The 23135-nt window shown below is 32.1% G+C and overlaps 1 protein-coding gene across 2 annotated transcripts in view; it reads right to left on the bottom strand.

The window, feature by feature from the left end:
* Positions 1 to 265: 265 nt before the first annotated feature.
* The window catches only part of LOC149741833 (uncharacterized), a 61487-nt gene continuing 38617 nt past the window's right edge, over positions 266 to 23135 (bottom strand). For both annotated transcript variants that reach the window (XM_089890370.1, XM_089890376.1), the window contains 43 exons: positions 22683 to 22865; positions 20787 to 20864; positions 20454 to 20642; positions 19822 to 19899; positions 19592 to 19759; positions 19438 to 19515; positions 19020 to 19205; positions 18873 to 18950; positions 18015 to 18200; positions 17604 to 17681; positions 17167 to 17355; positions 17034 to 17111; positions 16766 to 16951; positions 16617 to 16691; positions 16265 to 16450; positions 14353 to 14430; positions 14078 to 14269; positions 13258 to 13335; positions 13008 to 13196; positions 12833 to 12910; positions 12142 to 12324; positions 11954 to 12031; positions 11721 to 11900; positions 11192 to 11269; positions 10905 to 11111; positions 10536 to 10695; positions 9706 to 9836; positions 9315 to 9462; positions 8672 to 8796; positions 8322 to 8481; positions 8129 to 8259; positions 7664 to 7811; positions 6332 to 6453; positions 5742 to 5905; positions 4924 to 5032; positions 4310 to 4409; positions 3870 to 3976; positions 3064 to 3463; positions 2731 to 2930; positions 2089 to 2225; positions 1612 to 1783; positions 1141 to 1318; positions 266 to 1026 (listed from right to left, as the gene is read on the bottom strand). In XM_089890370.1, the coding sequence (XP_089746496.1) occupies positions 918 to 1026; positions 1141 to 1318; positions 1612 to 1783; positions 2089 to 2225; positions 2731 to 2930; positions 3064 to 3463; positions 3870 to 3976; positions 4310 to 4409; positions 4924 to 5032; positions 5742 to 5905; positions 6332 to 6453; positions 7664 to 7811; positions 8129 to 8259; positions 8322 to 8481; positions 8672 to 8796; positions 9315 to 9462; positions 9706 to 9836; positions 10536 to 10695; positions 10905 to 11111; positions 11192 to 11269; positions 11721 to 11900; positions 11954 to 12031; positions 12142 to 12324; positions 12833 to 12910; positions 13008 to 13196; positions 13258 to 13335; positions 14078 to 14269; positions 14353 to 14430; positions 16265 to 16450; positions 16617 to 16691; positions 16766 to 16951; positions 17034 to 17111; positions 17167 to 17355; positions 17604 to 17681; positions 18015 to 18200; positions 18873 to 18950; positions 19020 to 19205; positions 19438 to 19515; positions 19592 to 19759; positions 19822 to 19899; positions 20454 to 20642; positions 20787 to 20864; positions 22683 to 22865 (6158 nt within the window). In that variant the 3' untranslated portion in view covers positions 266 to 917. The remainder of the gene's footprint in view (positions 1027 to 1140; positions 1319 to 1611; positions 1784 to 2088; positions 2226 to 2730; positions 2931 to 3063; positions 3464 to 3869; positions 3977 to 4309; positions 4410 to 4923; positions 5033 to 5741; positions 5906 to 6331; positions 6454 to 7663; positions 7812 to 8128; positions 8260 to 8321; positions 8482 to 8671; positions 8797 to 9314; positions 9463 to 9705; positions 9837 to 10535; positions 10696 to 10904; positions 11112 to 11191; positions 11270 to 11720; positions 11901 to 11953; positions 12032 to 12141; positions 12325 to 12832; positions 12911 to 13007; positions 13197 to 13257; positions 13336 to 14077; positions 14270 to 14352; positions 14431 to 16264; positions 16451 to 16616; positions 16692 to 16765; positions 16952 to 17033; positions 17112 to 17166; positions 17356 to 17603; positions 17682 to 18014; positions 18201 to 18872; positions 18951 to 19019; positions 19206 to 19437; positions 19516 to 19591; positions 19760 to 19821; positions 19900 to 20453; positions 20643 to 20786; positions 20865 to 22682; positions 22866 to 23135) is intronic.

Raw genomic sequence — 23135 nt, 5'->3', positions numbered from 1 at the left:
TCACCATTTATAACCATGTATAAGTAGGAAGAATGCATTCTTAAACATGTAGTGCTTTCAAAACTTGTCCGATGGCGTGACAATGTGTTTAGACTTTAGCGCACCTGCCGCTAACCTGAGGTAATGGGTTCAAGGCTTGTTGCTGCTACCTTTGTGGGCGTATGTGTCCTTGGGCAAGACACTTAACGGCAATTACTCAAGCCGAGTAATCACTACAGGGTTGTCCAAATTATCACTCATAAATAAACAAAAATTGCCCTCTAAGTAAGATACATGGTAATTGTAATCTGGTACGAGGTGTATGAAACAAAACATTCGTGTTATAACATTCGCCCTTTCCGACAACACAAGATGAAACAGGATGCATTCTATCACTATAGAGGGTTTAATCGTTGTGTGTCTCACCCCTTGGATATGGTGCTTTTAATCAAACAGTAAAGTAATTGTTAATTACTTCCTCATTATGTAGCTCTATTGTAAAAATTATAAATATATTTATGATTTATTTTCCGCCAAGAGTTTAAACAAAAATGCCAGATTTAAGATATGTGAAAAAAGAGTCGCCCCAATAACAAGACGACAACTGAACAATGAAAATGAATCTATACGACCACCAACATGGTCAATATAACAGCTGTGTAAAAAAAACGTCTAAAATTCGTAGAGGGATGTAACCGCGCTGTGGCGGTTGACTTTGAGAAACGGTTAATAAAGTAGAACGCTGGAGAACAAAATCAACGCAAAAATATATATTGAACTGCTGATCTTACACTGGGTCCAACAATTCATTTATCAATGGTAATAACTTTATTTTGTATCTTCAAACAAATTGTTCATTTGCAAAACAATAATATCATATTTGTAGCATTGGAACAAGCTCATTTTAAAATTAACTTTTATGAAATTGTCAATGAATTTTAAAGATTCACTGAAACACGAGGACTTTCTGACGATTCTTCCTTAGATAATGGATCATAAGATGACACAGTAGCTTCATATCTCCCCGGTCGAAGTTGTGACATAGTTCTAACATGTACAAAAGTAGTTAAACATAATTTACAATTATGTGCAGGCACTTTTTTTTCAAAAACAGTCATTTAAATTTTACATAGTGTTGAATACTAAACACGATTTATTTACATTTGTGTTTGTCGAATTTTTTGCCGGAAGACGCTGAGGACGTTAGTACCAGCTTTATATAAGCGGACATTGTATTGTAAGCCAGGTGCTACAAGATTCCATTGAAGCAATACAGACTCTGTGGTTGAGCTCAAAACCACTAGACCAGTGGGAGGTACAAGTGACCGGTCATAGTTGTCTGTGTATATTAAGTATTAGTATTAGTTCATTAAAAGATAACTGAAGCCAAATTTTATAATTGGCGTGAAGAAAAACCATCAGTACAAGAGAAACAATTTGAAGAGTAATTATAATTTAAATATCAGTTTTTCACTTTCAGTACACAGAACGTTTTTAAAACAAATTGTTTGTATTGCTGCTTGTGAACTAGTGCTTTTACAGAATATATTGACTACGTATACTTAACTTTTTCTATGAAATATGTGTCAATTCAAAACAAAAATGTAAGCTCTACTTTAAAGCAAAAAATACCTGTTATTGCTTCTTCTAATGATGGTATTCTCCTACTCGTTGTTACTGATGCACGCAACAGTAATGTTGTGTTTAACAGAGAATGAGCAGTAATTAAATAGTTAGTATCAGGACGGAGTGATTGAAATGTTATGCTAGAATGATATCTACTGACTAGCTTACGCTGTAAAATCTGAAATAAAAAAGTTTTTTTTATTACAAGATTTATTAGACGTGTGGAAATACAATAGAAAAATTAATTTTAGAACTAGAAATGGACAAAACCGAACCTTTGTCTAAACATTAGGCATTGTTTAATACATTTTTATATATTTGATTATGTGTGGTAGAATCTAAATACCTGTATATTGTGCAATAATTGCCACACACACACAGTTATAAATGTAATAAAATGGGTATTTTGTTATTCCAAAAGAACATCAAAATGTGTGTGTGTGGTATAAAAGAAAAGAAATTGATACGAGTTATTAAACTTACTGCTGGCATTCCACCCATTCTTAAAAAAAATATCAGAGAGTTTGCAACACCAGCTCTTCGTTGCCATGACAAAGTGACATGATGGGGACCCACTGACGTTATAGTGGTTGAAATTGTTGTATTTCGTGAAACTAATTCTGCAAACAGTTTTATATAAAATATGATTAGTAGAGAAAAATAACTTCTTTATTCTGACAGGGCTACTCAAATGTTATAACATGGGTGACCTATTGAACACCATTTGGCTCCTGCCATGGCAAAGTGGTAGGACTAAGGGTACCTGCATCATGAAAAGGATACCACTGCTTAAGCTGTTACCATTGTATCCACGTGTATGCCAGGTTTGATACTTACCTGGTCTTTTCTCCAACCTAGTGGTTACTAATGGGTTGACCAAATTGTCAGCTATACAGAAAAACAAATAATCATTTCCAAAGTTACATACTTTGTTAATTGTGACATTGACAAGCATAAGTGTATGAAGTAAAATCCCAAGTATAAGAATTTGCATTGTCTTGCTATATTAAGATAAATAAGTGTCATTCATTTTTACTGCAACCAACTATAAAGATTGTAATAATAAAGGTAGGAAATAATTTTTGATTAAAACATGTAATTTAAAAGTTAATGTCCTGGGATTACCAGTTGATTCAAGTGTGGTGGTTGAAGCTCTTCCAACTGCACCAGGAATAATTATTCCACTTATTGTAGATGGGTATACAGTAACAAAATAACGCGTCCCACTCTCCAAGTTAGTGTATGTAGCAAATCTTCTAGCTTGGATTGTTTGATCCACAAGTATCCTTTGTTCATTTTGCAATTTATGTAACATGACATGATACCTAAACGTTACAACAAAAAGTTAAGCAAAACTTATAAACCGATATATACGGTCTTTTTTACAATATTATCACAAAGTTTTAAAAGTTTTCATATTATTAAATTAACACTTTCTAATTAACTGTAAGTACTTACCTATGTGAATTTCTATATGCTGCCCAAAGTACTCTTAAACTGGTAGCTGTTATAAAACCACTTGGGATAAATGTAGAGATCACTCTTTCAGTTGCTACAGAGCGAAGCTGTACAATTATAGGTGAATCCCCTCGTACAATCACATTTTCTATCTGGCTTTGAATATTTGGTTCCAATGCAGATTTCACTTGTGATATTGTAACATTATAAAAGGTGGCATCTGATGACATCATAATTATTAAAGAAAGATATTCATTTAATTTTTGAACAATGGTTGATATTGATGTATTGCTCTGCACTTCCTGTGATTTTAAACTATGTACTTCATTTGCCAATAAAAGAAGTTTCCGAAATGTCATTGTTGAAGAATATTGAGACACTGCTGGTGACTTAGTGGTGACTGAGTAGAAAAAATCCGATTAGTGTAGCATGAAATAATAATAGTTACATATATTTTCAAAAATCTGTCCAAATATAAAAAAAATAGATAAAAGAAATCTAATGGGTAATATGGACTTAAACAAAGAACTGCAACAGGTGAAATGTGGATGGTGTGGTAGTAGAAAAGTCAAAGAAGCATCATACAAGTCAATGTGCGACATGAAAACTAATGTTGAGAACTTTTGTATGAAGCTATGTTTTACTGGGTGTTGGGGTAATAGGGTGACTTTGATCTTTGTCCTAATACCTAGGTGAATATGGTAAAACCTCAGCTATAGGAATAGAACGAAGTTATGATCGAATATACAAGACAAATTTGCTTTTCATGCTTGTAAAAATTTGAAGTATGTGATAATATTTTTTACCTTGGGCTCCAGAAAGCATAGAAAGAATGGAATTTTGTAAACTTAGAATATTTCTTGTAGCTTTAATTACAATCCTGCGATTCAGCTGTGGTGTTGGTGGTATTGGTCTGGTTACATACAAAACTTGGTAAAATTAAGCAAAACATGAGGTCCTATTTTAAACTCAAATTTACAAACTGTTGCACAGGTTAATAACAAATCTTATCGAGGTATTTTGTCAATTTATTTTATAAACCACTATTTTAACATCTGCTGTGTTCATAAATGCATTCTTTTTAAAACGCAAGTTTAAATTTAAACAACATTTTATCGAACTTTAAACTACACATACATGATTTGTTGATAGGAATATCATATAGCAGCGGGGATTAAACAAAAATAGAAGCACCCCTATTTATTTTACTCAGTACAGGTCATGCTAAAAATAAATCATACGCTACCTTTGAAGCATTGAAATAATTAATCCAAGGGAACTTTCAAATTTCTTTTGAATTAGAGGATAGTTGCCAGATTCACTCCTTGGACCAACTGGTGATATCACTAAAAAACAAATCTTAAGTAAAACGTGGTTGCTACTATATGACCCAAACTAAAAAATGTATTTACAGTTTACACAAAATGTTTTCATGATTTGTTCATGACCAGGTTTAATTTTCTATTACAGAAATTAAAATTACAGGAAACGTAAACGCTTTATTCTTAAATTTGGTTGAAATAGCATAACTACTTTCTTAAATATTCTACTGCAGTTGGAAAAATAATGTTGAAAGCATCAGATCTGTTGAGTGAAGCACGGAAAAACAAATAAAACACATCAGAACCTAAAGATAGGTCAACGATCAACAAGGAAAATATCAGCTTAAATGTTGACAACATACAGATCAACCAGAAACAATAATTTGACAACATTTAACACATACAAGGTTTAAATTATGTTTCATTGTAGTTTATACAAAGCTATTTTACTAAAAAAATAAACAGTTAAGTTTGGGTAAATGAGATATGAATATTTGTGGAAGCATCCTAAATTAATTATAATTGAATACAATCTTACATGTTCTAACCGATGTCCACTCATCGGATAAGGTGATGCCTCCATCATCACTCACTGACACAACAGATACGTTATATGTGTAGTTTTCGTTCAATGTATTTACTGTGAACTGTATATGGAGTAATTAACAACCCATAATCGGTAAAAGAGCCCAAATAATACACCAATAAATAAATCGTTTGTACATAGGGCGTATATCCTATTTAGCTTTTAAAAACATTACTGCTATAAAATAGTTTAACAAATTGGACATTTCTAATGTTAACTTCTGGAGAACAGGCGAAACATATGCATTTTCTCTATCATACATGACAAATATTGAAAACAAAATAAAGAGTTAAACTATCAGTCGGCATCGATGGAAAAATTTATCAGTTGGACTTTAATTTTGGAATTGGAAAATATATATTCATGTATGTAATCTTAACATACAAACACAAAACAATTGAAAAACAACCGCAGTCAGATATTTTAATACATCTGTTTTAACAAACTGATGTTTAAAAATAAATAGTTGCCTTTCAAAGACAAAATCAAAAATTTGTTAGTTCTGAAGACTTAATATTTCAATAATTGCTATCATGATCAGTTTTAGGTACTTTTTTACCAGTGAGCCTTTTTGGAAATAGTTATGTATTGACAGGTAAGTGTTCGATGTAACAGGGTAAGAGAATTAGGTTCACTTTCAACAATAAAGACAGATTAATCAACTTACCATGGAATCATTATTATGCTAAGTCATCGTGCTTTATGACATCCAAGTTATTTAAGCAAACTATACCAATAAGCATGATAAAAAATATAAATCGAATACTTACTTGACTTGTTCCTAAGCCCCTGATCTCCATGTATTTCAAGTCATCAACTTGAATCAAAATTCGATATCGCGCAGCATATGCAGCTGGATGCCACTGAACACGAAACCCAGAACTTGTGATTCGATTAATAATCACCCCCCTCACCATGTGTGCTGATGGATATGCTTAGGAGAAATTGGAAGAAGGTCGGTTGGAGACAAAGAATTTATAGTTTACTTCTGATTTATTATTTATGTGTATAAGATTTCTATAATCAATGTCATGCTTAAGTGAACTTGTAAATATATGTAAGCTAAATTTGTGTGCCAGGCAGTTATTTTAAAACAACATCCATTCAAGTAACAACTGGTATGGTTTTGTGTAACCTTAAACCAAATTCACGAGATACTATGTTATTGCTGTAAAAGCACAAAATTAACAAGTATAACATGTAACATCAGATAGCGTTACAATCTTACCAAGTTATTACAAAAAAATACTCTAATAAAATTAAGCTAAACATTAAGTTTCATTCATAAGAAATCTGTGTTCAAATAATATTTTTATAAAAACCTATTTCTTTTCTTTAAGATTTAGATTAACACACTCACGTATTGTCACCATCACCGGTATTGTGAATTCAGAATTAATGTAAATTCCAACGGATGCAATAGAAATCCTGTAAGTTTCTCTGAGCTTCAGCCCACGTAAAATAAATGATGAAACTGCATTGCTGTGAACAAACATTCATTAAATGATAATAATAGATACTGCTTGACAAACAAAATTATTATACAAACGAGTAATACAGTACAATATGCTTATTCAAAGATAACACGGAAGTCAACTCGACACTAGGTAAAATTATGATCAGACTACAACCTTTGTTGACAAGGGTTATAGAATGATGCATTTTAATGCATAATTACTTCTTATTAAAATCAGTCAATTATTGCGTGACAGCATAACACTACCCATGGCCCTAATGTTTATAATCAAGGAAAAAGAACGCACAAATGTTTTCTTTTAATCAGAAAGTCCCACCAATCTAAATTAAACTCATGGGCTATAGTCAAACCACAGAAATAAAAAAGAGTAGAACGCGCAACTGCCCAAAACCGTAATATATTCTTTTTTTATTCACGTAACCGCCAACTCCCATTGCGCTTGGTCTCCATTGTAAAAGATAGGCGCTCAGTGATATTTTAGCTGTTTATTTTAAAAACTACACTGACTATTCAAGTTTATTAGGCCAGTTTAGTTTTTGGTAGATTAACGCTTACACTTTAGCGCTTTATTAGGAAAATTAATTATTTTATAAATTTAATTAAAAACATTCAAACAAACGGTTTGTTAGATATATATATATGTTTGGAAATAGTTATTTTTCCCTATAAACTTAAATTAAGTCAAAAAACGAAAAAAGGCTACATAAAACGCCCTGGCTTCCATTGACTACTATAGTAAACGGGAACGAGTTGTGAAAAAGAGAGAGTGTATCACTTCTCTCCTTTACCGACATTGGAGATGCGCATTCTATTCTTTTATATTTCTGTGCGTCAAACGCAATAATAAAAAGCGTGTTGGACATCCAGAATCTCATTACTGCAAGATGAGGAATTTATACCAAAAAAGTTAAATCATGGCTATTGTTTTACAGGTTTTTCCAGAAAGCTAAATTCCAGTAAAAGAAATGTTTTATTTTTTGCGAAAAGTTGCGAAATTTCTTGTAAAACTAAAACTTGCAGATTGTTAAAAATATTTTTTTTAGTTCCGGTCCGTCACAATGGAGAAGTATTCAGAATCGACCACTCACATTTCAATTTAATTGAATATATAAAAATGTGTTAATTTTGCCCAATATTCATATTTGTATTAATTCGGTTGATTTTCAGACTTGCCGCACTTACATCAATAAGAAATGTGTCATTGAAACAACTCACTTGTATGTTCTGGTTCGGCCAGTTCTTTGGTTTTCTACCCGGATTTGATATCCGATCGCATGTTCAGATGGCTTCCATGTGATATTAACATATTGTGAATTCACGTCAACTACTTGAAAATCACGTGGAAGGCTTGGAACCACTACAGCTGTTTGGATAATTGAATTTAGGTCAATAAACTGTATCAACAGAATATAGACACACTGATGGGGAAATTTAGAAGAAAAAAAACTATAAAACAGCTTTATTTAATAAATCAACATTTGCCAATGGCAATAATAATTTGCTTTGTTTTGGTAATTAGTAATATAAAAGTAATATAGAGTTGGTGATAAAATTATATCATTCATTAAAAAAAAAATTATCACTAAGTAGGCCTAACTGCTTTTCCATGATATGAAAAATATTAGAAGTAAAAAAATTTTGGGCATAAAACCAGTAAAAAGTTGGAATGTTTCTACTTACAGGTTGTTATTGTTATTGGATCACTTTCATTTGAATATTCACTGTCACGACCAATTGCAAAATACGTGATGTTATAAGCTGTGCTATAAACCAAACCAGATACTAATGTAGGGTTCTCTGCTGTTACATTTCTATAAAGATTCAGTTAAATTGTAAATAATTGGTGCATAGCTGTAGTGTGAAATCAACTTACTGAATACGTTTTACTTGAGTAATTCCATTTTTTACAACAATGACATAAGAAACAGCATTGTCTACCCTCTCCACACTTAACACCATAGATGAGTGTGTTACATTACTAGCACGAATTGTAGAATTTCCAAAGTTTCGTCTTATAACGGGTGTTGGGAACTCTAATTACAAAAAAAAACAATTTGTTTACCCATTGAAGCCAAATGTCATAACATAGCTTTAAATTTTACAAAAATATAAATTTTCTAAACTCCCATATCAGACCCGGCCAATAAGTTAACAACCTATGCAATTAGTTCCTGACTGGGAATTGCATAAAAAAACGTGTTGCGCTACAATTAAATAGCTTACTTGCTTGTACGCGTAATATTTCACTGGGGGGTGAACTCTCATATTCTCCAACAGCTGTGATGGTGATGATATAAAATAAGGCCACCTGCACTCTTGTAATGACTGTTGAATTTCCATGAATATTTCTGTAATTGTAAACATATTCAATATGAATATAAAAAGAATATATAAACGTCGTGGCGTAGTGGTTAGCGTGCCTGCCTCTAACCCAGAGGTAATGGGTTCAAGGCTCGTCGCTGCTACCATTGTGGGCGTATGTGTCCTTAAGCAAGACACTTAACGGCAATTGCTCCACTCCAGTGGTCACTAATGGGTTGTCCAAATTATCAGCCATACATAAAAATGAAAAAAAAAAATCCAAAAAAAGATAATCACCCACAAAGTAACATACTTGGTAACTCGTAAGCTGGCACGAGGTGTTAAACCCGTGTTATAACGACTGTCGTTTTCCGGCCACGCGAGGATAAAGTAAGTTACATTCATTCAAACTTAAATAAAGTAACTCAAAATGTATTTTGCAACATACATATGCTTTTAACTGACTAGGATGTTTCTTTTTTAGTTATACTAACCCTAACAAATGCAACCTGCATAGGAATTTTCAGAGTTATATTTAGCTTTGTAGCAAAATTATATATATTACTCTAAAATGTGACTTGATCCTGTCGATTCTTCAGTGATTGTTGCAACATAATACATCGCACGAGAAACAAGGTCCCATGTTATTTCTATAAACGAGGGTCCTACTGAAGTTGTTCGAAGATTTATAGGAGCAAGTGGTGGTGGCGGTACTAGAGGGAAAATTAAACAACAAATTAATTTGCATATTATAACATTTTACCGTGACTGTGCCAATAACTTATTTATATTTTGGGGGGTGAGACAATAAAAGACAGGTTTTCAATTACATGCAGTTTGTGCCTTCTTAGCACTTATGTTGGTTTATGGTGTATTTAATTAGTCAGTTAATAAAAGTGATCATAGACTTAAATGTTTTACAGCATAGGTGTTTTGACATTTAAAGAAGGACTTACAAGTTTTAATCATTGTAGGAGGGAAACTTTCAGCTGTTGCTTCACCGAGAACATTTACCGCTTTTATTGTGATGTTAAAATAAGTATTTGTGTTAACTCCTTGGATCATAACGCTGGTGTTTCTGGCTCCACTGAAAAAATATATATTGTAGTATTAATACTTAGAATCTTAGACTAAAATTAAGTTATTTCCCGCCACATGAAGTAAAAATTAGTAAAATAGACAATATTTTGCTTACTTTTTAATTTGTATGTTTGCCTGTATATAAAAGCTTTGAAGCAGAACTTTACTTAGTCGCAATTTGATTTGGTTTTGCTCAAATGTTTATGTAAGATTCGTATTAAGTTTTAAGTAAGTTGTGGAAAATGTAGTTTCAAAATCGCCCAAAGTTCACTGTTAACTTATGTTTTTTAAGTGGGTGATGTCAAGGACTTGGGATTTGATTCAACCCAACACCATCTAAATACTCTGACTTATGTCCTCCATGTTTTTATTGGTATGGCTTACAATTTAAATAACCCATTAGTGATCACAGGGTTAAAGCAATGTTGTAAAGTGTTTTGCCCGACACATTTATCATTTTTTTTAACCAGGTATTATTTTATTATTTTAGAACATAAATCAGGGATGCCAACCAATTAATCCAAATAACTTTTTGTTTTTTCAGTTTGGTAAAAAATCTAAATATTATAAACTGTGTAAGGGATGTGTTTTTCATGATAAGTTAATGCAACAATAATTTTTCATTTATTCGTTCGAATATGATCACAAAAATTAAATTAGTTAAAACAACGAGAAGAAGGAAATAACCAACAAACAACATTCTTACCTCACTTCTATTTCATTCACATTTTCATAACTGCGTAGAACAACAATGTATGACACAGCATGTTCGATCTCATTCCAATGAAGAAGAAAAGATGTTTTGGAAATATTGCTTGCATCGATGAGAGGTAATGATGATATTGGAAGAACAGGAGTTGGAACATCTTGGAAGTAAAATAATTAAACATACACAACTGAAATAAACCCTGAAGTTAAAGGGGCATAGCTACGAAAAATCAAAATTTGTGTATTAATAGATATGCTCAAATGTGCTACCATGAAAGTTTTAAAATACAAAACAGGCACGGGTTAAGTTTATAATATATTTGGCAGCAAATCAATATATTAATAACGCACACAGTAGTTTACTCACATGTTTCCATAATAAAGGATAAACTCCGGTCACTTTCCAAACCTTCCACACTAACTGCTGCTACTTGAAACAAGTACCTTAACCTTGGTGTGAGGTCATGCACTGTAACACTGGATGTTGAAACTCTGTCAATCGATCGCTCAAGGTTTATAGTTGTGCTTAAGCTTTCACCATACCTCGACACATACACTTTGTAATGATTGGCATCTAAACGCTTGATTGTTAGAAATCTTTGAAGTTCAATTAAAGTTTGTAATATAAGATGCGCAACATTTTTTAGTACTTACTTTGTACTGGATTCCATGTAAGGTGAATCGAAGAAAGATTAGATGAAGTAGCATTCACATTTCGTGGTATTGGGAGCACTGTATGCATGTATACCGTTATACGAACAAAGGACATAATATATATATATTGACAATGAACTGTTATTATAATACACCCATAAATAAAATGTATATACAATTATTTGTTTTAAAAGTTTAGCATTCATGTATCGTTCTAATTGAAACAAAATTGTGAAAAAACTTTTCTTCATTTATTACTTAATATTTTGTTTGTTTTGTGTCAAATGAATAAACCTTGTGTTAATATATGTAACTTTGTGGGTGATTATTTCTTGGGCGATTTTTTCATTGTTTTATGTAGGACTGACAACTTCAACAACCCACAAGTGATGACTGGGTTGGAGCAATGGTTGATAATTGTCATGCCCGACTACACATACACTCACAGTGGAAGTAGCGTCCAGCATTGAACTTATTTTCTCTAGATTAGGGCTCCAAACACTGTTCTGTGGCATTGTGATATACTCACTGGTTTGTTGTCTGATGATGGAACTTGGGCGACTTGTTATATTTTCTTGAGACAAAGATATTAAGAATATTTCATGCATTGTCCCATAGTTAAGTTCATTGAAAGTAAAGTTTGTATCCCTGGTTACAACAGTAAGGTTTGTGAATGGAGAAAGTATGTTAACTTTATAGTGAGTTGCACCTGTGATAGAAATAAATAAGTTGATGAAGTAAACATAGATTTTATTTACTCACCATTCACTGCATTCCATGAAATTGAAATCAAATTTGGACGAACAAGCAGGACTTCTACATTGGTGGGTGGTAATGGAGCTAATATAAAAACAAATTAAGATTTTAGAACTTATGTTGTAAGACTTAACATCCATAAATTATTAAAACTCTATTTTTTCTTACAGTTTTGAATTACTAACAAGACGTACCTGTCCTCTGAAGAATATTTGCAACATCACTGCTCATGTTTAATCTATTGGTGGCTCTGACATGACAGATATAGAGTGTTGCTGGTGCAAGACCCATCACCTCAACTTTGTTTGTTTCCACCAAATAAGATAAAAATATTTCATTCACATTTTGAAACACATGGACTGAATAACTGGAGGCACCTTGGTGATTTAAAGTTATGCTTAAAATTGGATGCTTACTGTATGAGCATTTAACATGGGTCGGTTAGTTATTACAACGCTATAGTCAAACCAATAAATTATAACTTAATCTGAAACATCTATTCCAATCCCGATCAAATTCATATTTTGCAGGTAAAATGATTATCAAAGTAAAATGACCTAAAGAAAAATTTAAACTTGGTATAAAACTTAACATACATATTTCATAACATAATTGTACATCTATTAAGGTTTAAAAAAGTTTAATACGTGCTATATTACTAAGGATTGTTTTTTATTACTAATATAAAGCACAAAACTAAAAAAATGTTGATAACATTGCATCAGATTATCAGCGAAACTTTGACTTTAAAATGCTAGATTGTGCTCTTATGTTACTTTGTGACAGAAAACTACATTTCATATTAAGGCATTAACTTTATAATGTTTCATAAAAAGGCATGTTTCAGAACATAAAGTTGTTTTTTCATGGACCGTTAGGATTTACCTGAAACTTGATTCCATATTAGTGTAAATGAACTTGAGGATAAATTTTTTGTTTTAACTCCACTTGGAACGAGAGGGACTAAAAATGAAAAAAACAGAAATTAGAATATATTTATCAGTTTATTTTAAAATTAAGTTTTTCATAAGACTCGAGTTTTAATTTGATTTTAGCTTACTTGTCATGGTGTTTATTATGGGACTCCAACCGACACTCGACAGTGAGTTGGTACCAATCGATTTTATTCTAAATGAATAATACGTGGCAGGTTGAAGATTTCTGATGACTTTCATATTCACTGCTGTTAACACATTAGTATATTGTTCGCCACCTTCACTGGTGATGGCAACCTTGTAAGCAGAAGCACCTTAGGAAATAATGGTTTAATCATTGCGAGATCATTTAAGTTAAATAAACATATTACCAACCGTAGACCTGCTGCCACACTAAATTCACACTGTTTGAAGTTTCGTTATTGCCAACTAACCAAGATGGTGCTTCAAGCACTGTGAAAATTAAAATACATCATATTCGTGAGTAAAGCCAATTACAAGTATGGTAAGGTTTGGCAAGTTGACACAAGGGAAAAAGAGCATTTGTTTAAATCACTTTTCATAGGTCGAATATATTTTATATCAACATAAACAGAATTTTACAATATTATCACTAATCCCCCCATGACCCCACAAAGCATGCAGCAATGCCAATTGCTTTCTTTAAGTTGTAGCAAGTTGCCACATAGTTTAACTGCAAACTAATGATTCAACCCAGTGTTTTATTATCAAGTGCCATTGAACGATATCTTGTTTTACGGAATGCTGGCCAAACACAAAGCAACAGACTCTGTACTGTCAAAATTCGTGATATGTTAAATCGAGGTAGGTTGCCTTTACTTGCAGTGACTGCAAAACCAAGTTTTAGCCCCAACTGTCATGTATTAGGTCCACCATCTTTTTATCACAAAAGAATAAAAATAGCAAGATAATCACTATAATACAAGGCTAACTTGGGCAATATGACACGTTACACAACATCTGCAAACAGAGGCTGATAATATGAAACAAAGAGTTTGGTGAAACAAAGATAAAAGCAAAAGAAAGATGTCTTGCGCGTAATCAGTGATGTCACGACATGGCGGAAATTTTGTAGTTTGCAAATTTGAATCATCAATTCATATTAGACAATATGCTTAAGGCTGCCATCTTCCCCTAACCTAATATACACTTAAAAAGAAAATGGTCAACTTACTTGTATAAACAGTTATTGGTTGACTCTCATTGCTCATTATCCCATGATCACTTACAGCCATTACAGTGACGATATATTCACGGCCAGGATGGATTGTACCACTGATCACTATTTCTGGATCACTTGACATTCTTTCATATGAAATAGCTAATGTGACATTTTCATAATATTTTATGATGTATGAAGTTGCTTCTAAATAAAAAAAAAACAATTTCATCAATTTTTATTTTTGTCTGCAAATTTATTTTAAAAATGTCTATGTAAGCTGAACTCACGATATACTATGTCCCATTTTAGATGAAATGAGTTTGTAGTAACTCCAGTTACGTTTAAATTTTGTGGGGTTTGTAGATCTGCAATAAATAAAATACAAGTAAAAATAACAGCAAAATATTACAGAATACCGAATAATGCAATACTGATTAATATCAATAAATGTATAACATTAGTATCAACAACAAGAGTTATAGCTTGTGTCCTGTTTCGGGTTAACCAAATGAAATTAATGTGTTCAAATTATTCAGTATGCTACTTTAAGGTGATCCAGTCTTCTATAATATTACCAGTTTTTTCCAAAGTTTGTGAACTTATGTCGACAAACTTGAGTGTTAAACACAGTTTGGTCACCACTTTTCTGCCGTTTATGCCTTTTTTGTGCAAATGAAACGCGCAAATGGTTGTGAATGGTGAATCCCAATGTACAAGAGTGCATTTTGGTGTCCGCCTAGTTGTTTTAATACTATATTGCAACAGACATGTGGTTCCAAATGTATAAATGAACCATGGGCTTTATTTTGACTGGTTTTGTAGGTTTAGTTTTAAAACTTGCTGGAAAGTATTCAAACTGGTTGGGGACACAGGTACCTAATAAATAATGCTTATAAAAATTAGAGCCCGACCGATATTGCTTTTTTCAGACCGATACCGATATTTTGTAAATTTCAGTTGCCGATAACTGATATTTTAATGCACCAAAAAAACTTGACTGATTAAAACGTAAAAATCTGATACAGCTAATAAAATCAACTAACAGGCTTAATTATTATTAATTAGTTATTGGTAAACTTGTAATTACTTAATTGGTTAATTTGTAATTTTTTCAAATAAATTTTACCTCCCTTCCATTAAACAAACATTATATTTATCAGCTAATGCAGTTTGTTTATTTGTGTATCACGTTGAAGCGTAAGTGACCTAAAGTAACCTTGACGTTACACGTGCCTGATAAACATGACATGCGGTGGACGCGGGATCAGACGCTTTGACCTAGTTTAATACGTTAGATTTTTACGAACGAGTTGAATTAGGTATACGAGTGAGTTTACGTTTATGAACAAGCTATCGCTCTGCATTAATTCTTACGTACGCACGTTGCTGGCCGTCTGGTTACTACGCGCCGATAATATCGGCCGATTTTTGCCCTCTCCGATAATCGGTAAATCACCAAAAATGCGGCCGATATATCGGCTAACCGATAATCGGTCGTGCTCTAATAAAAAATAGATGAACATTATTAGCAATCACTTTAAGTGAAAATTGATGACCATTTCTACAAAAGTATGGCTTGGAATAGCTTTTTCTATTGATATCCTGCCTTCTTTTAATAAACATGAAGCGATTATCCTTCAAACACAGTGAATTCTTTTAAGTCATTATGAAAATGGTTTTATTAGACGTGCAATATTTTTGGTTATTGAAATTGTGTTTATGGTGGTAATAGCTCACAAGTTATTAAACTCACTAAATGGAATGAATATTGGTCATACAGCAATTAGTATGTGGTTCAGAATAAACATATCAAAGGTTTAATTTTTTTTAGAATGCAGATTTTTACAAATTATACATTAAAAGAAAGAATTTTACCTACTGATTAAGTTTGTAATACAATAAATTTTTATATCTCCATTTGTTTCTAAAATATTTAATAATCTATGATTTTTTATGAGGGTATCAATTTTATGATCATGCAGAAAAAATAAGCATATGAATTTAAAGATAATGTAATACTGCACAAACTTCCTAACCAAAGGTTTGATCTAGTCGCCATGCTTTGATTAAAAAATCCAATTAGGCGAGACTTGGTCAAACCTTTAAAGATTTGAAAACAAATCTCGCAGTGAAAGGGTAAGTAGTGTTGCTGAAGTACAAACTCACCTCTAGGTATAGTAGGTAACAAAAAGTGCGTACCTGTTCGTATCCTTAATATTTCACTGCTGTTGAGAGCAGTTTGGTTGTTAATGCCAACAGATAAGACTGTGATGTTGTACAAGCGACCAGGAAGAAGGTTGGCAAGAAAAATGGAATTTGTGTAAGTGATATCTTCTCTTTCTAATGAATTAATTTCAGTGGTGGTTGTTGCATAATAAATAGAACCTGCATTATATAATAACCGTTATCCAAGTTAAAATTTGTGCTGTTTTATATTTATAGTATATCAATCAGCAACTTTTTATGCAGTAATGAAATCTGTTTGTTGTCTAAATTACAAATTTGTAATAAATTGAAAAATGTTTTATTATGCAATATCATGCATGAATACCTTTTGTATGCTCCCATGTTAGATGTATTAAGGTTGTCATTGAAACAATATGAATTATTCTTGGTGAAACAGGAACTACATATAAAGAAGAAAAAATTAAAATAGAAGAAACACTTTTGCAAAACAGTTTTAGATTTGCGGGTACTCACGAGTTGTCCCCTCTACCTCATGACTCTCATTACTCATTATCTCATAAAATAGAGATTTTACTGTAAACCGATATTTGTTTCCTGGTAGAAGTGAGCTGATTAACATGGTCGTGTTTGTCGAGTTGACTTCATCATTTTTTACACTGACATCATCAGATCGAATCTTCACAACATAACTCTCTGCACCTAAAATCAGAATTGAAATTTCCAAATCAAATTTATTATTGTGCATTAATGCAGTGGCTTTATACATATCATGCTACAATACCTTCCACTGGATTCCATCTTACAGTGATTGTATAATCGGTAACAGCAAGCACTTCAACATTTCTTGGCACACCAGACGCTAAAAACAAATTGTAGTTTGCTTTGATCTTACTGTAAAATGTAAACGATTGTACCTGTTTGCTGCATTACCGGCGAACTTCCGTTTGTGTTTATACCCACACTCCTCCCAATAGAATAAACAGTAAATATATACCAAGTGCTGGGTAAGAGTGAAGTTAATGTTGCATTGGGCGAATTGGTGATGGTGGTTACATTAATGTTTGCATCAATCTGTTTCGTTGTGACAGAGTAAGCAAAAGCTCCTTCAACCAAAACAAAACATTTTAGTCTAAGATTTGTGCTTCTTAACCTATATATGTGACTATACAGTGGGTCCCCGTTTGATTTGGATGAATGGTTCAGAAAAATCTTTGCATGTTATTATAAAACATGAAATGTTTTAAATAGATGTTGTTAAAAGTTTTTATAAAAGGTATTTTCTAAAAAAATTGGGCTTTATATTTGGTATGGGTGATCAAACTAATGACAATATAATAATGCTAAAGTTTACCTCGCACAGCTTGCCATATCAAGGTAATATTTGTTGTTGAAACATCATATATTTCTACTACACCAGGTGGCTCGGTGTCTAAAATTTAAAGTTTTAAGAAAAAATTTATGATGATAGTAAGTATGAAGAAAAGGTCAGTGAAAAATTCAGTTTTGATAAACATTTTCACTAATTCATCTTTTTATGATGAGATAACACTCGAGTGTATTACTGTGCACCATGTATGAAGATTTAATACACCTCATGCCTTCTGGGTAGTTAGCAAGAAGGCAACTTGGTAGGTAATTTCATTTTTGCCTTTCTTTTCATATACAATGTATTGAATGACCACTAAGTTACAGCTATGGTAATTAGACGTCAAGGGAACACATGTCAACAATGGTAATGCTTTTGAAAACACACAATCCTTACATGTACTTCCATAAATTCTATTTGAAACTTGACTTGAGCTATTTGATTGGCTCAAAGCAGCCACTCTAAACCAATAAGAAGAGCCGCTTTCTAATCCAAATACAGTTGCTGTGCGTAGTTGTGATGTCATATTGACGCTTTCATCGGTGGCATTACTTCCAATTTGAATTATGTAAGACAAAGCACCTATAAAGTAAACCAAAAGAGCATAAGCTCCAGTGAAAAATAATACCCTCGATAAAGAAGATGTGTAAATACGTCTTAAACAACACCGGAATCAGCTATTAAACGAATAAGGGTAAATGTTATTATTTACGCGATATTTAAAAAGTTTTAATAGCTAATCGAAATAACATGAATTTTGGGCAATGGTAATGTTTTAAATGTGCTTAGATGTATATGGTTATTCTCAGTATAAAATATTGAATTGATTGAATTAAATGGCTTTAACGTTAAAGACACATTTTGAAAGTATCGCATTTTAACAAAGTAATTGTTACCTACTCGCTAATTAGATGGTTTTAAATCTGAACATTCATTTAAAAATTTAAAATGTGGGATAATGGATTAGTTTAAACCAAGAGATGTGAGGTTTGATAAGTAAGGTGTGTGGAAACCAACAAAGCAGAGAATAAAACAAAAACAACAAGATAAACTGGTTTACGAGTTCAGAGAAGTTGAATCTACTGCTACCACAAAGCTTCTTTAATATTTTTTTGGTTGCTGCTATATTGGCCATGTGATGACTGATATAAAACCAATGAAATCTGTGGCTTCGTCATTTAAGCTTCCTTGTTTTAGGCAAATTATTGGCAGGAATATTGAAAGGAAAGTATTTAAATACGTAATTGCACAAACCTTCAACACTGTTCCATGATAGTGTAACTGAAGTAGTTGTTGCTTGGATTACTAACAAACCATTTGGAATGTCAAGTGCTAAAAAAACAGTTTAAATTATGTCTCTTATTGGTTAAAGAAGTAATAGTGTTATGTATTAGATGTTACCTGTCTCTTGCATGGTTATTAAACTTCCCTGTGTGTTTAAAGCTCCGTTATAACCAATTGAAAACAAAGTGAGTCCATATATGGTACCAGGTGATAGGTCAGTTAAAGTAACTTCTGTTTCATTTGTGATTATTTCTTGCACTTTCAATTTATCAACCATTACACAAAGCATATATGCTGTTGCTCCTGTGTTAAAAATTACATTCATATTTAGTATAACAAAAAAACAATGAATACAATCATAAGTCAGAGACAAATACAGTTGTGCCAGTGTGCACCAAGTGTGTTTTATAACCCTGGCCCAATTTGGGCGTCAGCTGTTAGTGTTCGATTTTGTTGGCAATGGTTTTCTTAATACTTCCGTTCAGTGTTATGTACAACTAGATTATTAGCTAGCAGTTACTTCTTACACACAAACCTTGAATATTTTGCCAGTGAATAAATGCACTTGTTGTTGACACATTACTGACATCTGGTTGTTGAGGAGGATTTGGTACTAAACCATAAAAATGTTTATAAACCTTATAAATATCTCATATAGTAAAACTTGATAATAAAGAAAGAGAACCCACATGTGTGGATGGTGTAAGTAGCTGAGGTTTCTCCATAGTTATTTTCTTCACCTATGGCTACAATTGTGACATCATAAACAGATCCTGGATTTAGTGAGCTAACCAGTAATGAAGTATCATTTGTATGAAAGGTTTTGTTGTGTATTGTGATGTCATACCTACTCGATCCTGAAACACCAAATGGTTGTTTTATAAACAGTAAATTTACACAAGAATTCTAGAAATCTTACCCGTTATATTTTTCCAACTTAACCTAAAACTGGATATTCCAACTTCTGACGATGAAATATTAGAAACTTTTGATGGCACTAAACAAGAAAAAATATTTTACAGGTTTTCACCAAAATCTAGGTATTCTCGAATATAATTATACACACATACAATATTTGCAGTGTTTTCAATAGCACACAGAGTGTGTTTGCAGGGGTGTCAAAAAGGCGTACAACATTAATATTCTTAATCCGATGCCGTGGTAAAGGGGTTGGCGCAAATATCTTTTATCAATGGTTAAAGACTCGTCGCTGGTATCATTGTGGGCCCGTGTGTTCTTGGGAAAAACATAACGACAATTGCTTCAAACCAATGGTCATTAATGAATTGTTCAAATTATCATCCATACAGAAAGAGTGAAAATATCCCCTTACATAAACAACCACAAAGTAAGATACATAGTAACCTCCTAGGAAAGAAGTATGAAACAAAACACTTGTTATAGTGACTGTTGTTTCCAGCCATGGGAGGATAAAGCAAGTTACATTCCGTTATGTTTAAACTTAAGTACCTGTAAGGATTTTTTGTTTTAAGTACAGTAAATACATAGTATTTAGTATTCTAAAAGAAACAAATATTAAATATCACACACATGTTTGTTTCAACACTGGATTGCTACCAACTTGGTTGATTCTCACATCCTTTCCAACAGAGAAAATTATGAATTGGTACCATGTCCCAGGTATGAGTGAAGAAATTGTCACATTAGGTTTATCCGTGGAGACATTTGACAAATGATTCATATTTACATCTTTTATTTGAATAATATATCCAACAGCACCTACAGAATGGTAAAAGTGTTGTTTATGTTTATAGTACAATCTTGAAAGTGAAAATAATGTAACAAAAATACGTTTAACGAAAATTACAACATATAAAATTTAAAGGTAATACCAATTTGAAAAAAGTTAAAATGAATATAAACCTTTCGGTTGATCCCATGTCATGAAAACATAGTTCGTGGAAATTGTTACAAAGCTGATATTCGACGCTGAAGATGGAACTAGGATAAAATAAATTTCAAATTTGTGTATATTAAAAACATCGTCATCAACAAATTCAGAGTAAAATCGTTAACCCATAAACACAACCTAATGTTTTTGTTGCAACTTTTAAGTTTTATATTTTCCAGTCATCACATGTTTAAGGTTTTGGTATTATTGTTAAGATTTAGATTTTCCACCACTATTATATAAAATCTAAGCACAAAGTTCCCAGGATCCGTATAGTAGGGTTGGAGAAGATGGGACACTTTGTCAGACAAGACTTTTTTTTAGTTTTTTTTCGAATCCCCATTTATTGATAATCAGGAAAATAGTGTCAAAGCCGATTAGTGTTTTTAAATATTAAAAAAAATATGTAAAACAAAAACAATGTTTTTTAAACAAGTAAAAATTGCGAAATGGTAAGGTGCTAACTTTTAATGCGCGCTAATTCATAGTAAAATAAGTAAAGCCGATGATTTTTTATAGTTAGCGAGTGTGAGCGAATGAACTGGTTTCATGGCTTCATTAAACAACTTTGAATAATTCGTACAGTTTGATTTTGTCCCATAAAACTCGCTTTAGTTTTGTGAAAAAACTGAGATAAAAACATGAGAAAATTAGGCAGGGATCAATATGATTTAATTTGAGCTAATGACAATAAAATATCGTTTTAACGCAATCTATATAAAGTTTACATGGCAAAGAAACTAGCACAGTCGGTACTACTAATGCAAAATACTACAAATGAAAATATGATTTAATCTTTTCCACATTGCAGTTTTGTAGGTTTCAACTGCCAAACTTTAAAAGGTTTGCTTTTAATTCAATAATTTATTACAGACCGACCAATATCAATTTTTTCCACCGATACCGATGTTTTTAGCTGTTACCGATACTTTACTGATATTTGGCACTATAGCGAAACATACGAAGTGATCGGTAATAATCAAAATTAATACCTGTATTTAAAATATTGCAAGTTATAAAACAGAAAAATTTTTTGGTCAGCAAGTTCTTAGGAAAGATGCATGTTCTTGTAAGAAACTAGGACACACATAAACGCTAAACTACAACGCACGTGAACGTTAAACTAGGGCACTCATAAAGGCTGAACTACAACACACGTGGACATTTAACTAGGATGCACGTAAAGACTAAATTACAAACAGTGTAAACAAATTCGAAAAAATTCAGTCATTTGCACTTGGAAATAGTTTAGGAGAAGTGGCTTGTACAAAAAACAGTGTAACAATACCCAATTTGTAGCAAAAATGTAATCTTTATTAATAGTTATAATCAATTTTCGGTTATTACAAGTTCATATACATTTATAAGATAAAATATTTATCACTTGATGTTCAAACAATACCAATTTTTATACAATAATTTAATGTAGGTGACATGTTAAAAACCAAAGTAGCCGTGATGGAAAAATATGTTTAAACTTGATTTTCAAAGCTTACAGTATTATTTTGTGTTATTTGCATGCATTCCTAATAATAAATTTGCTTATTAATCAAAATTAACACTGATTTTTAACTGTCCTATCTTATCCTGTGTGTTTTCGAGTTTGTAAAATTTCACCTGTAGTGGGAATTAATAAATAACTTTTCGTGTGTTTTATATTTTTTAAAAATGTTCTCAATTAATAAAAAAATGATACTTTTAATTCATGGTATTACTTAAAAACCCCCATCTATTTTGATTTTGGAAATATTTGGCAATATGTGCTGTGTCTCATCTTCCCCACAGTACTATATGAAGTGTCCCATCTTCCCCTATGCTACTATATTATTGTAAAAACAAAACACTATAAAATTTAAAAGAAAGCTTACGTGTTGTTTCATGAAAGGTAAAATTCTCAAATGAAATCTGGTTTTCTTCACCAACGCTCCTTAACATTATATCATAACTTGTGCCAGATGCCAAATCCATTAATGTCATTGAATTAACCAGTGATGATGTCACAATGATAGTGTCATTAATATGAATCACCATGATGGTGTAATTTGCAGCACCTTATAAAATATATTCTTTTTCTTTAACTTTATATGGTGGCTGGCTGTATTGATCCAACACATCACTTAAAGGGGCATACCAGCGATAATTAAAAATTTGTATATGGATAGATATGCTCAAATGTAACCTAAAGGTACCATCAAAGTTTGCCAAAACAAACGCTTTTAAAAATATTGCGTAAAAAAACGCTTAAGTAAAAAAAAATTACTAAAGAAAATTCAAATATTTAATTTTTGATTTAGTATAATAAACGCTTCTTCAAAGAAAAA

The sequence above is a fragment of the Ciona robusta genome, chromosome 1 (genome assembly GCF_009617815.1).
Source record: "Ciona robusta chromosome 1, ASM961781v2".
In the NCBI taxonomy this organism is placed as follows: Eukaryota; Metazoa; Chordata; class Ascidiacea; order Phlebobranchia; family Cionidae; genus Ciona; species Ciona robusta.
Note: the sequence above shows the minus strand (reverse complement) of the source record. Positions and strands in the feature narration are given on the sequence as shown.